At 45.0% G+C, this 17113-nt stretch overlaps 1 protein-coding gene and 1 pseudogene across 1 annotated transcript in view; one reads left to right on the plus strand and one right to left on the minus strand.

The window, feature by feature from the left end:
- The window catches only part of LOC126100376 (uncharacterized), a 105226-nt gene that overhangs the window by 49689 nt on the left and 38424 nt on the right, over nt 1-17113 (minus strand). The window contains exons 2-3 of the mRNA XM_049910984.1: nt 10504-10851; nt 1868-2072 (exon numbers count right to left, since the gene is read on the minus strand). Coding sequence (XP_049766941.1) covers nt 1868-2072; nt 10504-10851 — 553 coding nt within the window. The remainder of the gene's footprint in view (nt 1-1867; nt 2073-10503; nt 10852-17113) is intronic.
- LOC126102237 (5S ribosomal RNA) lies at nt 10149-10266 on the plus strand (annotated as a pseudogene).

A 17113-nucleotide genomic window follows, 5' to 3' on the forward strand; every position in this document is an offset into this window, starting at 1 on the left:
TTATTTATTTTTTATCAGGCGTATGAAGCTGTTTTATGCAGGGAAGCTTGATTCTTTAAAGAATAGGGGCTGAGAGTGGGGAAGGTGTTTACTGGTGTTCTGACAATGGGCCAAGCTGAATCACGTCAATAAAGTTGATGACCTGAAGCAGTGTGCTCAATTATGCCACCAAGAGACTACAATGCTTATTAACGTTACGTGTCAACGCAATTACTACGATACATTAGACCAGGGCTGAGATAATAAGCTGACCTACTCTCTGTGCATACTGGGAAATGGGAAAAAAACCATCAAAGAAATTCAGGTGGGTTGCAAATTGTCAAGTTTCTAATAAACACAAAAGACACACGTAACACAGACTTTAGTCATCAATAATACACTACTGGCCATTAAAATTGCTACACCAAGAAGAAATGTAGATGATAAACGAGTATTCATTATACTAATATATTATACTAGAACTAACATGTGATTACATTTTCACGCAATTTGGGTGCATAGATCCTGAGAAATCAGTACCCAGAACAACCACCTCTGGCCGTAATAACGGCCTTGATACGCATGGGCATTGAGTCAAACAGAGCTTGGATGGCGTGTACAGGTACAGCTGCCCATGCTGCTTCAACACGATAGCACAGTTCACCAAGAGTAGTGACTCGCGTATTGTGACGAACCAGTTGTTCGGCCACCATTGACCAGACGTTTTCAATTGGTCAGAGATCTGAAGAATGTGCTGGCCAGGGCAGCAGTCGAACATTTTCTGTATCCAGAAAGGCCCGTGCACGACCTTCAACATGCGGTCGTGCATTATCCTGCTGAAATGTAGGGTTTCGCAGGGATCGAATGAAGGGTAGAGCCACTGGTCGTAACACATCTGAAATGTAGCGTCCACTGTTCAAAATCCCGTCAATGCGAACAAGAGGTGACCGAGATTTGTAACCAATGGCACTCCATACCATCAGGCCGGATGATACGCCAGTATGGCGATGACGAATACATGCTTCCAATGTGCGTTCATCGCGATGTCGCCAAACACGGATGCGACCATCATGATGCTGCAAACAGAACCTGGATTCATCCGAAAAAATGACGTTTTGCCATTCGTGCACCCAGATTCATCGTTGAGTACAGCATCGCAGGCGCTCCGGTCTGTGATGCAACGTCAAGGCTAACCGCAGCCATGGACTCCGAACTGAAGGTCCATGCTGCTGCAAACGTATCGAACTGTTCGTGCAGATGGTTGTTGTCTTGCAAACGTCCCCATCTGTTGACTCAGGGATCGAGACGTGGCTGCAGGATCCGTTATAGCCATGCGGATAAGATGCCTGTCAACTCGACAGTTAGTGATACGAGGCCGTTGGGATCCAGCACGGCGTTCCGTATTACCCTCCTGAATTCTATATTCTGTTAACAGTTATTGGATCTCGTCCAACGCGAGCAGCAATGTTCCGATACGATAAACCTCAATCGCGATAGGCTACAATCCGACCTTTATCAAAGTCGGAAACGTGATGGTACGCATTTCCCCTCCTTACACGAAGGACCACAACAACGTTTCACCAGACTACGCCGGTCAACTGCTGTTTGTGTATGAGAAATCGGTTGGAAACTTTCCTCGTCAGCACGTTGTAGGTGTCGCCATCGGCGCCAACCTTGTGTGAATGTTCTGAAAAGCTAATCATTTGCATATCACAACGTCTTCTTCCTATCGGTTAAATGTCACGTCTGTAGCACGTCATCTTCGTGGTGTAGCAATGTTAATAGCCAGCAGTGTACTAACGTGTCTCTGCATTAATGTACTGACAACGAGAATCGTTACTAGACTATCCTTACGATTACTGTAGCGTTATGTGGAGTTGTGACTTACCAAGCAGCTTCTTGCGGCGATTCCGCTCCTTGGTGTTGGCGGCGGCCTTCTTGCTGGCCTTCTCTTCTTTGGGCGTGGGCGGCGGGGGCGGCGCGTTGACCGGCGCCACCACCTGTCGCGGCCGCTGCGACCGTGAACTTCGCACCGTCGAGGAGCCGCCACCGTACACCTCCTCGCGCTCCAGCGTCCCGCTGCCCACCCACACCTGCAAAGCGTCCGCGGCCCTCAGCAACTATGTCTACCTGTACGTACTCTCACACACCTTCCTGGTTTGGAGGTACAGGGGATGGAAAAAAATATGGCAAAATCGAAAACACAAAACATGTGATGTACTCTGTAGGAAAACGGTTGACACTGAGAACAGCTTGCATTCGTCTCAGAATGGATAACTTGACGTCCTGTTTTACACGATTCTTCCTGCAAAATAACGGTTAGGTAACGATGATAGGAGGCGTATAGTGACGTACACCATGCTCTCCAAAGTAGACCACAAAGAATGAGTTCTGGAGATTATGGTGGCCAAGGTAGATGCAATCCTAGTGCTTGCAAAATCAGTCCTGGACCATGCGAGCTTTCTGAACAGGCGCGCCAGCCGGAGTGGCCGAGCGGTTCTAGGCACTACAGTCTGGAACCACGCGACCACAACGGTCGCAAGTTCGAATCCTGCTTCGGGCATGGATGTGTGTGATGTCCTTAGGTTAGTTAGGTTTAAGTAGTTCTAAGTTCTAGGGGACTGATGATCTTAGAAGTTAAGTCCTATAGTGCTCAGAGCCATTTGAACCATTTTTTTGAACAGGCTCCTCGTTATCATGGAACAGAGCATCATCATCGGGGAACAAACATTGTACCATGGGATAGACCTTATCAGCCGGAATGATCCCGTGGTCCTTGGCAGTAACGCAACCTTGCGTAGTAAACATGGGGCCCGTGAAATACCACTGTAGGGCTGTCCACATGACCCACGAACTCCTGCTATTTTTCACTTTTGGGTTGTAAACTCGGCCAGAAGTTGAATACAGGATGAAACGAGACTCGTCCTACCAAATGACTTTGTTCCTCTGCTTCATAGTAAAGGTTTTGCGGCTTCGACATCACGTTTTCCCGTTACGCGCATTGTTCAGTGGTTTTGGAATAATAGCTCGCCCAGAAATTTCCAACTTACGGAGGGCACTTCGGGTTGCTTTGGTGCTGACAGGGTTGGCTATCGAGATAGTTCAGCAGTGACTTTCGTAACTGTTTAATTTTTCGTCACAATCCCCTTCATTTACCGTCCGTCACGATCACTTGAATGGCTCTGAGTACTATGGGACTTAACATGCGAGGTCATCAGTCCCCTAGAACTTAGAACTACTTAAACCTAACTAACCTAAGGACAACACACACATCCATGCCCGAGGCAGGATTCGAACCCGCGACCGTAGCGGCCGCTCGGCTCCAGACTGTAGCGCCTAGATCCGCACGGCCACTACTGCCGGTCATGTGGTACAAATCTCCCATATAGTGCCTTTTTAAACACTAAACACTTCGACTACCTAGGATTCAAAAGCACCAACCATACGATGGGCAACGATTCGTCCACTTTCGAATCAATGAGCTCCGACCTAGTGCAATCACAACTAGACAGGACCCTGTTCTGAGCATAACTGACACTTGCGAAGTATTGAGCACATTTTCCCAGGTGTCATCTGTGGTGAAATATCACAGCGCAGCCTGCAGTCTTGCCTAACACTTGTATTTATTTTCAAGCATGAACTGCCCGCGGAATTTTCATATTTTTGTTCAACCCCTGTAGCATTGCTGCCTCGAAAGAAAGCACGGATTCAAGCCATCATGCCTGGGTTTTTAATAAGCACAGTGTCCAAGAAGCTAGTGACCGTCAGGAGACACGCAAATACCGTTTAAAATCGTCACTAACGTTGATAAACACCTTAATTCAGCGAAGAAGAGCATCCAAAAATACCTCCTGGAACGCCATATATACATGAAGTCACTCATTGAAGATTAAACTCGTGTAGCATCCAAATTCACCGCTATGATTCAAACGCTGATCCAAACAGCCCCACAAATTTTCTGTAGTATTAAGGCTTAACAGCTTATTTAGTAAACACAGTCGTGATTGCAGTGTTCTGCGCATCACACGATCGGACCTGGTCCACGCCAGCGATATCTACTGCCATCAAGTATGATGATGATCTCTGAGAAGATCTAAAAGGGTTTACTAAATAAGTTATACTATTAATAAATCGCTGTTTTCCTGGACGAATGTTCCAAAAAATTTTGAAGTACTAATGGGTCAGCTGAGGTGCGGCACAGTGACCGAGTGTCCATAAAACCAGAAGAATTTACGTGCAACCCTGTGAACAAGGCTGTTGACTCGGAAGACGGGCATGCCCACAACACAGTCATGAAGGCGTAGAAGCAAAGGTACATCTGGTCACGGAGAACGCTGGAAATGATCATCTAGGCCCACATTCTCGGTATCTAGAATGAGTCATGGAGCAAAATATACATGCAAAACATCACAAAATCAATACTGCCTGACCGAGCGAGGTGGCGCAGTGGTTAGCACACTGGACTCGCATTCGGGAGGACGACGGTTCAATCCCGCGTCCGGCCATCCTGATTTAGGTTTTCCGTGATTTCCCTAAATCGATCCAGGCAAATGCCGGGATGGTACCTTTGAAAGGGCACGGCCGACATCCTTCCTTAATCCGGTGAGACCGATGACCGCGATGTTTGGTCTCTTACCACCCCCCCCCCCCCCAAACAAACAACAACAATACTGCCTGACTATACCTCATTTCAGTTAGCCATCTGGGCACATGCATCATCAAAAAAAGACAAAATCGCTACTCTTCGGACCATGTTACAGGTTTTCATTCAGTTGCCATCCAGTGTCTGTGTTGTTTGGTCCACTGGTGGACGCACAGCTTCATTTGTCGCTGAGAGCAATGTCCTTTTGCTACAACTCCAAATCTGCACTGTACACAGTTTCCTATACATTATTCACTAGGAAACAGGTTGAGGTGGGCCATTTATTAATAATAGAAATACCTGCAAGGTTTCAAAACTGATTGTCATTCACTAGGCATGGCACTCGTTCGCGCCCCTGCCAATTAGGATCTCTTTACAATAACTGTTCTTACGACGTATTACATGACTGCGGTACACCATGCATTGTAGACACGCTGGACAGTGGCCAGGGGCATGTACAAACACTACACCTTGTTTCCTATCCTATAGTTTCCACGTCGACTAGCCTAACTGCGCTGACTCCATCAACCGACTGGCGCATACACTCTGCTATGACGTACTCCAGCGGTGGGAGGGCCATGACCGCCTGGTAGCGGTTCTACACAATCCAGAGTGCTCCAAAGCGATCAGTGAGCTCTTTTAACGGAAAGAGTGATATTTTGTTTGAACTTGTGAAATCAGTAATTAGATACTAACCATCAGAGTTAAGGGGCCTAAATTATGCGAGGGACGTCTTCAATCAAATGCTGAAAGCATGTTGTTTGTTGTTGTATTCAGCTCGTAGATCAGTTTGATGCAGTTCTCCAATCTTCATCTCTGCATAACTACTGCAGCCTACATCCATTTGAACTTGCTTCCACTAGTCCAATGTTATACTCCCTCAACAACATTCACCTCCCTCTATTTGTATTACCAAACTGACCATACGTTTGTACCTCATAATATGTCCTAAACCATCTTTTAGTGACATTGTGCCATAAACTGTTTTCCCTGATTCCAATCAGTACTTCCTCATTAGTTACCAAATATACCCGTTTAATTTTGAGCATTCTTCTACAGCACCAAATTTCAAAAGCTTCCTTTCTTTTTTGTCTCAACTGCTTATTGCCCACTTTTCATTTCTATACAAGGCTACACTTCATACAAAAATCTTCAGAAAATTCCTCACAGTTAAATTTTAGTAATTTTCTCTTTCTCAGTAACGCATTTCACGCTACTGCCAGTCTGCATTTTATGTAATCTCCTTCGGCCATCGTTTTATTTTGCTGCCCAAATAATACTCATCGACTTCTTTTTGTGTCACATCTATTAATGTAACGCACTCAGCATCGCTTGATTTAATTCGACTACATTCCAGTACCTTGTTTGACGTGCAACTTACAACTTCTTTTCAAGGAACATCCATTCCGTTCAACGTTTCTTCCGAGTCCTTCGCTGCCTCTGTCACAATTAGAATGTCATTAGCAAATCTCTTAAGTTTTTACTGCTTCTCAACTTCTATTCCTTGTTTCCTTCATAGCTTCCTCACTACACAGACAGCGTAAATCGAGGTTGGGCTACAAACTTGTCTCACTTCCATCTCAACTACCACTACTGTTTCATGTCTTACAAATCTCATACGAGGGCATTGCTTTTCAAGGACTGACTGGTCGTGAAATTACAACCACAGGGAAAAATCCGATGATGCTTTGCGCAGTGTTTTGTATAGCGTCTCTAGTGTGCACGTCGACCGCGTCACACCGCAGTTTTTTGGTCTGAGCGCACATTGAGCATATAAAGACGACTAGAATATCAGTGTCTCCCGTCCAGTGCTGTCATTCGGTCTCTTCACGCAGAGGGATTACACCTGATTCATGCAGCCCACACAACGTAACAATCATGTGTGACAGCAAAGTGCGACAACAGGACAGGACCTTTGAAGCAGGACGTATTGAAGTTCATTATACAGGCGACTGTCATCCGAAGACATTGTTCAGCGAGTGGATCAGGTGATTGTAAAAAATTATCTACGAAGGGCAATTCAGAACAACCGAAGAGGAATGTTGTCATCTGGCATTGTTGTTCTTCGTTAAAATGTTCGGTCGCACATTGCAGCTGCACAAAGACGTTCCTGCAGCTTTTACGATGGGATAATGAACTGCGTACCACCGTACAGGATTGCCCGAAAGCACAAGCAGCTGCCTTCAATGAAACGGTACTGGGAAGTTGGAGCCACACAACTGCAGATGCCTATTTCGGGGCAGCGAGAATCTCCATTTATATCTACATAACTGCTCTGCAGTTCACATTTAGGTGCCTAGCAGAGCGTTTTTCGAACATGCTTCAGACTATTTCTCTACCGTTCCTTTCTCCCTAATAGTGCGTGGAAAAATCAACTGTTAAATTTTTCTGTACAAGGTCTGACTTCTGTTATTTTATTATGATTAACATTTCTTTTTATGTAGGCTGCCGACACTAAAATATCTTCCAGAGGAGAAAGCTGATGTCTGAAATTTCGTAAAAAGATCTCGCAGCCACGATAAACGTCTCAGTTTTAATGATTGCCATCGCAACTCGCTTATCATATCAGTGACGATCTCGATCTTATGTCGTCCAATGAAAGTTCAGATAACAGAATTTATCTTTTTTCTGTCACTGAACTTTTAGTGTCACTCACTTCCCTATTTCGCGGTAATACGGAACGAGCTTACTTTCTTTGAGGTTCGTAGAAGCCCACTGTCAACCCTATCTCGTAAGGATCCCGCACAACACTGCAGTACTCTAGCAGAGGACGAACAAACACAGTATAGGAAGACCCTTTACAAGACCTCTTGTACATATACATCTACATTTATACTCCGCAAGCCACCCAACGGTGTGTGGCGGAGGGCACTTTACGTGCCACTGACATTACCTCCCTTTTCTGTTCCAGTCGCGTATGGTTCGCGGGAAGAACGACTGTCTGAAAGCCTCCGTGCGCGCTCGAATCTCTCTAATTTTACATTCGTGATCTCCTCGGGAGGTATAAGTAGGGGGAAGCAATATATTCGATACCTCATCCAGAAACGCACCGTCTCGAAACCTGGCGAGCAAGCTACACCGCGATGCAGAGCGCCTCTCTTGCAGAGTCTGCCACTTGAGTTTGCTAAACATCTCCGTAACGCTATCACGCTTACCAAATAACCCTGTGACGAAACGCGCCGCTCTTCTTTGGATCTTCTCTATCTCCTCCGTCAACCCGATCTGGTACGGATCCCACACTGATGAGCAGTACTCAAGCATAGGACGAACGAGTCTTTTGTAAGCCACCTCCTTTGTTGATGGACTACATTTTCTAAGGACTCTCCCAATGAATCTCAACCTGGTACCCGCCTTACCAACAATTAATTTTATATGATCATTCCACTTCAAATTGTTAGCCACGCATACTTCCAGATATTTTACAGAAGTAACTGCTACCAGTATTTGTTCCGCTATCATATAATCATACAATAAAGGATCCTTCTTTCTGTGTATTCGCAATACATTACATTACATTTGTATATTCCAAGTGCTCTGCCGATAAAATGTAGTCTTTGGTTTGCCTTCCCTACATCATCATCTAAGTGATCGTTCCAACTTAAGTAGTTCGTAGTTGTAGTTGTTAGGTATTTAGTTGAATTGACAGCAATTATATTCCTGCGATTTACCGCACAACTGAAATTTAATGAATGTCTTGTAGTACCCATTTGAATGACGGCATACTTTTCTTTATTTGGGGTTAACTGCCACTTTTCGCACCAAACAAATATCTTGTCTAAATCATTTTGAAATTTATTTTGATCTTCTGATCACTTTATAAGACGGTAAATGACAGAACCATCTGCAAACAAGTTAAGAGGTTCCTCATATTGTGACCTACATCGTTTAAATTAGGAACAGCAGGAAGCCTATAATACTTCCTTGGGGAACGTCGGATATCACTTCTGTCGACTGCTACGTAATGTGACCTTTCTGAGAGGAAATGTTGAATTCAGTCGCGCAGCTCAAGTGGCGCTCCATAGGGAAGCAATCTGATTAGGGGTCTCTTGTGAGGAACGGTGTCAATGGCCTTCCGGCAGTCTACAAATATGGAAACAGTTTGAGATCGCCCGTATGTAGCACTCATTACTTCGCGAGAATAAAGAGCTAGCGTAGAATAGCAACTAGAAGGTTTAGCTTTTGACTGGTAATGAATATTTTGGAAATTTAAGGTAAGAACTATGGCACCAAACTGCTGAGGTCATTGGTCCCTATGCTTACGTACTACTTAATCTAACTTAAACTAACTTACGATAAGGACAACACACACCCACGCCCGAGGGAGGCCTCGAATCTCCGGCGGGACGAGCCGCGCGAACCGTGGCAAGACCCCACAGACCGCAAGGCTACCCCGCGCGGCCTAGGTAATGAAACAGTTGCGATCTTCTATGCAGTTTCCACTTCGCGACCAATCAGATGTTGAGAAAATAGCCCTCCTAAGTGCATTCTTGTTTCTGTGTAAGTGGTAGATAACCCGTCGCTCCCTGTATTTTATCGTTACTACATTCAGAATTTCAAAAAGTGTAGTCCATTCAACACTGCTAAGAATTTGGTGAAAGTATGTTGAAAGAGAAAAAGAGAACAATTTGAAATTTTTGTGTTGATCTTCGATAGCAATAAAGATAAAGTAAAGCAAGAAGTACGACGGAAGTTGAACAATAAATCAACACATTTTTTTCTTGGCCACTTTCTGTGGAGAAAATGCTGACTTTGTTGTGCAGCTTCATGGATTATTCCCGCTTGAACCCCAATGGTTGCATGAAGTTCCGATATCTGGTGACGCTAGATGCAGCCTTCAAAATGACGTCTGTAACGTACGTGCGTTCCAAGCAAAGAACTGTCATTTACTTTCTTTTGCCGGACAGCACCGTAGCTATTCGTAGGCGCCTACAGAATGTCTACGGAGACATGGCAGTGAACATAAACACGGCGAGTCTCTGGCAGAGGCGTTTTTCATCATCGCAAAAAGGTAGCAAAAACCTGTCCGACATCCCGTGCGCCGGTCAGCTGCTACAACGCTGGAAAGTACGACATTGGCATTCGAGGTGATCGGCAGACTCGCTTCTGAACTGGAACTCTATGTTGGTAATGCTGATGCACAAGCTGCAGTACTCAAAGGTGTGTTCTTCCCCATCCATCCTACAGTCCGGGTCTCGCACCTTCCGACTTCCATTTGTTCGCCCGAATGAAAGACGCACTCCGCGGGTAGTGGACGATGGAGAGTTTATTGACGCAGCGAGACGTTGGCTGCGACGTCGAACAATAGAGAGGTACCACTCGGGCATGCAGGCCCACTCAGCAAATTGGCGTAAGGCCGTCGCATTGAACGGAGATTATGTTGAAAAATAGGGTTTCGTGGCCAAAAGAGTAAGGAACAACATGGCGTAATTCTGAATAAAACCAACCTGCTTTCAGGAAACAAAAGTGCCGCATTACCTATCGAAAGTCCCTCGTAAAACACGTTTCTGATCAGTGTGTAACCCATGTAGGCAACGGCCTTGCCGCAGTGGATACACCGGTTCCCGTGAGATCACCGAAGTTAAGCGCTGTCGGGCGTGGTCGGCACTTGGATGGGTGACCACCCACGCCGCCATGCGCTGTTGCCATTTTTCGGGGTGCACTCAGCCTCGTGATGCCAATTGAGGAGCTACTAGACCGAATAGTAGCGGCTTCATTCAAGAATACCATCATAACAACCGGGAGAGCTGTGTGCTGATCCTACGCCCCTCCTATCCGCATCCTCAAGTGAGGATGACACGGCGGTCGGATGGTCCCGGTAGGCCACTCGTGGCCTGAAGACGGAGAGTGTGTAACCCATATGTAACAGATTCGCGGTGACGCACCTTGTGGTTCTCGTCGCCGTTGTAGATGCTGACGTCATCGGTGGCTCCGGAAAGCGCGCTGGCCGCGGAGGCGTTAGAGGTGAGCGTGCCGCCCGCCCCCGCGCTGGAGTGGTGGTTCAGAGACAGGGTGCTGCGTCGCCACGAGTCGCTGTTGCCGGCGCCGCCCCCGCCGCCCCCCGGGCCGGAGTCTCCTCCCTGAGTGGAGCGCAGCGTGCCGTACGCGCTGCCGCCGCCGGAGCCGTCGATGTGCCGCGCGTACGAGGAGTCGGCGTACGCGTGGAAGCAGCACCGCACCAGAGCGTTCGCCGCCATCTCGCGCTTGCAGATGAACGCATGGCACTCCAGCACCTGTCGGCCAAACCAAGAGGACGTGCAAGTAAGAGTCGCTGCTCTAGTACGATTCCGAGCGAGATCAGTCAAACTTAAATATACACACGAAGACGCATATAACTTGCCTCAAAAGTTAGCAAGAACAAGGGAGTTAGACAAAGGTAATGCGCAGACTCCGCCTCTTTTAAACATCTACATAGATAACGTGCCCAGGGCTTAAAACAAAATATCACCTACGGCTTAAAGATCAACAGATACACTACTGGCCGTTAAAATTGCTACACCAAGAAGGAATGCAGATGATAATCGGGTATTCATTGGACAAATATACTAGAACTGACATGTGATTACATTTTAACGCAGTTTGGGTACATAGATCGTGAGAAATCAATACCCAGAACAACCACCTCTGGCCATAATAACGGACTTGATACGCCTGGGCATTGAGTCAAACAGAGCTTGGATGGCGTGTACAGGTACAGCTGCCCATGCAGCTTCAACACGATACCACAATTCATAGTGACTGGTGTATTGTGACGAGCCAGTTGCTCGGCCACCATTGACCAGACGTTTTCAGTTCGTGAGAGATCTGGAGAATGTGCTGGTCAGGGCAGCAGTCGAACATTTTCTGTATCCAGAAGGGCCCGTACAGGACCTGCAAACATGCGGTCTTGCATTATCCTGCTGAAATGTAGGGTTTCGCAGGGATCGAATGGAGGGTAGAGCCACGGGTCGTAACACATCCACTGTTCAAACTGCCGTCAATGCGGCAAAAGGTGAATGAGACGTGTAACCAATACCATCACGTCGGGTGATACGCTAGTATGGCCATGACGAATACACGCTTCCAATATGCGTTCGTCGCGATGTCGCCAAACACGGATGCGACCATCATGATGCTTCAAACAGATCCTGGATTCATCCGAAAAAATGTCGTTTTGCCATTCGTGCAACCAGGTTCGTCGTTGAGTACACCATCGCTGGCGCTCCTGTCTGTGACGCACCGTCACGGGTAACCGCAGCCATGGTCTCCGAACTAATAGTCCATGCTGCTGCAAACGACGTCGAACTGTTCGTGCAGATGGTTGTTGTCTTGCAAACGTCCCCATCTGTTGACTCAGGGATCGAGACGTAGCTGCAGGATCCGTTACAGCCATGCGGATAAGATGCCTGTCATCTAGACTGCTAGAGATACGAGGCTCTTGGGATCCAGCACGGCGTTCCGTATTACCCTCCTAAACCCACCAATTCCATATTCTGCTAACAGTCATTGGATCTCGACCAACGCGAGAAGCAATGTCGCGATACGATAAACCACAATCGTGATAGGCTACAATCCGACCTTTATCAAAGTCGGAAATGTGATGGTACGCATTTCTCCTCCTTACACGAGGCATCACAACAACATTTCACCAGGCATAGCCGGTCAACTGCTGTTTGTGTATGAGAAATCGGTAGGAAACTTTCCTCATGTCAGCACGTTGTAGGTGTCGCCACCGGCGCCAACCTTGCATGAGTGCTCTGAAAAGCTAATCATTTGCATATCACAGTATCTTATTCCTGTCGGTTAAATTTTGCGTCTGTAGCACGTCATCTTCGTGGTGTAGCAATTTTAATGGCCAGTAGTGTAGAAATGGCTTCAATACTCTACTATCCGCAAATGATCAAACGATCATGTTCCAAAATCTTTGAGAAGCTGATGTATTCTAGAGTAGTGTTTCACTTTATAAACATTAATGCCCTCATAAACTCACAGTTTGGTTTTCAGAAGAGTTGCTCTACTATGAATGTCATTTACACGCTAACCAAATTTTACAAGCATTACACAGTAAAATAGCACCAGCCAGCATTTCCTGCGATCTGTCTAAGGCATTTGACTGTGTGAGTCACAGTATTCTCCAAGATAAATTGAAGTTTTATGAGATTGATGGTATAGCCAAGATAATGTCACTTCTACCCAAAATTATGCAGAAAGTTGTACGTAGTTTTTCAACCAATATAGTCTGGTGACATGATTCTGACTGGGGAGAAATCACAAATGGGATTCCCCAAGAGTCTTAGGTCTACTGTTTTTCTTTTTCATGTACACTAAATTGTAATCAGTTCAAGCATACGTACAGAAACAGGAGAAATTGTAAACAATGTTCTTAAAACTATCATTGACTGGTTTTCTGCCAATGGTCTCACCCTCTATTTTGAAAAGACGCATCATATTCAGTTCTGCAAATCTAGGGATACTAGAAGTGTAACAGATGGTGAGGAAATAATAAATACGGTGGAAGCTTCAAAATTATTAGCTGCCCATACTGATGATAATTTAAACTGGAAAAAGCACGTTTTGGAACTCCTAAAACAACTTATTTCAACCACATTTGCACCAAGAATTATACCAAGTCTTGGGGAGTGACACATCAGTGAGCTGACATATTTTACGAATTTTCAGTCAGTAATGTCGTATGGAATAGTATTCTGGGGTAACTCATATTTAAGAAAGAATGTCTTCGTTGTTAAAAAAAAAGTGCTGTATGAATAATATGTGGTGCTCACCCACGATCATCTTGTAGACATCTGTTTAAGTATTTGGGCATTATGATTACTGCTTCACAATATATTTATTCCGTCCCGAAATGTGTTGTAAATGATCCACTACAGCCCAAAAGGAACAATGATATACATAATTACAATAACAGAGGGAAAAGTGACTTTCATTACTCCACATTACGTTGACCTACTTGCTATGGTAGTCCAATACAGTTTAAACTTTAACAGTTTTTTCAGGATGTGCTATTAAAATATCACTTTAGCAGTGGCAAAATTATCGTAATCTTTCCCTGCAAAAGCATGAAGTGCTTCTTGTTTTTGCATAAGTCTCACTGTCGTCCTTAGTGTTTCAATTACTAAGCTAAGGTATTTCGCACATATTGTATTACGAGGTCGTTCTAGTGAGTAATGTCCCCGAATTTTTTAAGTGAAAATTCTTAACGCTTTATAAATAAAACAAACGTTATCAACATTCTACATCTTTATTCATCATTCAAATTGATTTCTCAACATAGTCATCCTGTACATTTCTTCCAACGTGGGACCAGTTTGTTGATACCGTCACTAGAATGTTTTGAGTTTGTTGATGGAGCTACAATCCCACCTCTGCTTGCACCGCTTCATCACTGCCAAAGAGAAGACCTCGAAGGTGTTTTTTGAGTTTTGGAAACATATGAAAATCGGATAGAACCAGCTCGGCAGTGTATGGAGGATGATCGATGACGGTGAACCGAAGGCCTCGGATTGTTGCAAGGTACAACAGCACTCGTGTGTGGTCTGACATTGTCTATCCGAAGGAGAGGGTGCTCGAAGTGTAGACGCGTCTTCGAATACGGGACTCTATTACAGCGGGCTGTGGCTCACAGACTGTCGTAGTTACGTTACACACTATCATGTTACACGCTACAATTCGGAACACTCCACCGAAGATGGCTGCAAATAAATAGACATGAGGGCTACAGAAGTGGAATCTTAATAATGTTTGTTTTGTATAAAGAGCTTAACGAGTTATCACGTAAAGATTCGGAGGCATTACTTTTCAGCACGCCCTCGAATATTAATTAAATGCCACTTAGTAATTTTCTGTTTCATTAACAGCTTTTCTCATCTCGCTTGATAGCTAAGTAAGGCAAAGCGATACTAAAAGTCTAAAGCTCCGGGGTTTGAGAAACATAACAATGCCTGTACATTCTGTCCCACTGCACTAGTGCCCCAAGGGTCCGTCTTTTCTCGTTTATCTCGTCTACACTACTGAGCGTTCAACCCCCCCTCCCCCCCCCCAAATCCTTTAGTATGCTGATGACATCGCCTTCCTCGCCCTCTACCCTGCAGTCCAGAAATCCTAACGATCCCTTCAAATCCACCTGTCAGTTTCTCTTGGTGTCACCAATAGCTCCTCGTGATCAACACCTCCAAAACCCACACTTCCCGCCTCCATGACTTCCGCCTTACCATTTACGGCCGTCCTATCCTGTTAACTAAGACACCGAAATATCTTGGACTACCCCTCGACCGGCAACAAACGTGGAAGCCTCACCTACTAACTACCCAAAAGAAAGCTCTCATTAAACTAAAATTACTGAAACTTCTAACAGGCCAAACTTTGGGATCACACTCTCCACTATTCTCCACACCTACAAAACCCTGATCTGATCCATCCCTGCTGTGCAAATGTATCATGGATCTTCACTGCACCAAAGTTCTCTAAATCCTTCAAAATTCTCGAAAGCCATGAACTCCATCTCGCTTTCTGCATCCATTTACCTTCCCCCACATGCATCCTCCAACATCCCATCAAAATAAATTTCGACGCCTACATCTAACAGCTCCGCATCTCCCATACTAGATTCCAATAACCCCATTGTCTTCCATCTCACCACCAACCTTGGTATGCTGCCGTGCCTTCATACGCACATCCCTTTGTCTATAAACTTACACACATTCCATATCCTGTCCCAGCGCAGCTTCAACCTCCTCCCTCTCCCAAAAGGTTAAATCCACCCCGATATTTAGCCCTTCCACCAACTCTAACAATTCCCCATCCATCCCACTCCACATCACGGCTCTTCTCTCTTTTTTCCTCTCCATCCAACCCTGTCCCTTCCCTCTTGTAACACTACCCTACCCGCATACCACACTACACCACACTGCCTATCTTTCCACCCCCTGTATTCCCACTAGTCACTTTGACTCCTACCTACATCTCTACAGTTTTCCTGCTTAACAGACCCCTATCTTTTTATCCACACCCATCAACCCTATGGTACATATTCTCTCCACCCACAATGCTTCTCACCCAGTACAGGTCCTTCAGATTTTAAATGAAAGTTCAGTGCTCCAGTGACTTTGCAGAAAACAGTATTGCCGGCCAGTGTGGCTGAGCGGTTCTAGGCGCTGCAGTCTGGAACCGCGCGACCGCTACGGTCACAGGTTCGAATCCTGCCTCGGGCATGGATGTGTGTGGTGTCCTTAGGTTAGTTAGGTTTAAGTAGTTCTAAGTTCTAGGGGACTGATGACCTTAGATGTTAAGTCCCATAGTGCTCAGAGCCATTTGAACCAAAAGAGTATCACCACATTGCAACAGTGTTCTTTAAATTGCATATATTTACTGTCGTTTTAGCTGTCCACGTTTAATCATTTTAATTTAAAAACGAAAAACAGTCCTCATATTTTTTCTCATCTTTTCTGTATTTTTAAGAATGCTCTTGACTGAAGAATGGAGTGTTGTGCCGCTGTCACCCCCTGCCCCCCCCCCCCCCCCTCAGCCCACTCCCTCATCTGCTCTTATGGGTTGAGGGGTTTGAAATGAAAACAGAAGAAAAAAAAGAGAGATCTGAGAAACCGGTAGATGCAAGAACTTTCTCTGCCTCTTATTCTTTCTTCCACTTCTAGCAATGATTTTGACATGTGAAAAACGGAAAGTTGCCCCATGATTTGGAGTCCACTATATAGTGTCTGAACCCTAACAAATGGCTAACGTGCAGATACGGCCTCCCATTAAACTATGCTTAGTAAAGCACTACACAGTATGCAAGTGTTTTCCTAGAGTTCGCTGACCCATGCATAACGCACAGATAATTGTACAAAGTAGTTAAAAGAAGCTTTATTTAAAAATACAATTCTTAAAAATATTCTGTTGTATGTAAGTAAGCAAAATATTTTATATTTAACTATACAAAAATCTGTTATTTTTCCGAGTTCAGCAAATTATACTGGTTGAACCATGCATGGCAACTTTGAATTGTGTTATTTTTTAATGTTTTTGACTTTTTGCTGTGCAGCATAAAGAGAGGTATATCATGTTTATAATTTCTGTTTTGTTTTTTAACCTGTTGCTGTAGTGGATCGTAATTTTTTCTTCTTTTACTTGTATTGTAAATTCTCAAAATGGCTATGCAAAGCCGGTGATGTTGTCCATAAAAACTCTGCTATTAAGATAAACAAAAAAACTATGTATCTTCGGCAATGGTCTACTTTTCCTGTCCGTCAGTACAGGTAGTCCTGATATAGCTGTCGTTGGACATGAGCTTTTCCACTTCACAGCCACAACGTAAACAGTCGACTTGGGCAGCTTTAGAAGACGTGAAATGTCGCTGATAAATTTGATCCTCTGGTGGCATCCAATGACTGGACCGCGTTCGAATTCGCTGAGTGCTGTTTCTGTACCGGCAACACAATACTCTCCGCCTACTTTTGTAGTTGTGGGTCCAAGGGTTAATTCCACATTACACAAGTAGTG

This window comes from Schistocerca cancellata, chromosome 9 (assembly GCF_023864275.1).
Source record: "Schistocerca cancellata isolate TAMUIC-IGC-003103 chromosome 9, iqSchCanc2.1, whole genome shotgun sequence".
Lineage (NCBI taxonomy): Eukaryota > Metazoa > Arthropoda > Insecta > Orthoptera > Acrididae > Schistocerca > Schistocerca cancellata.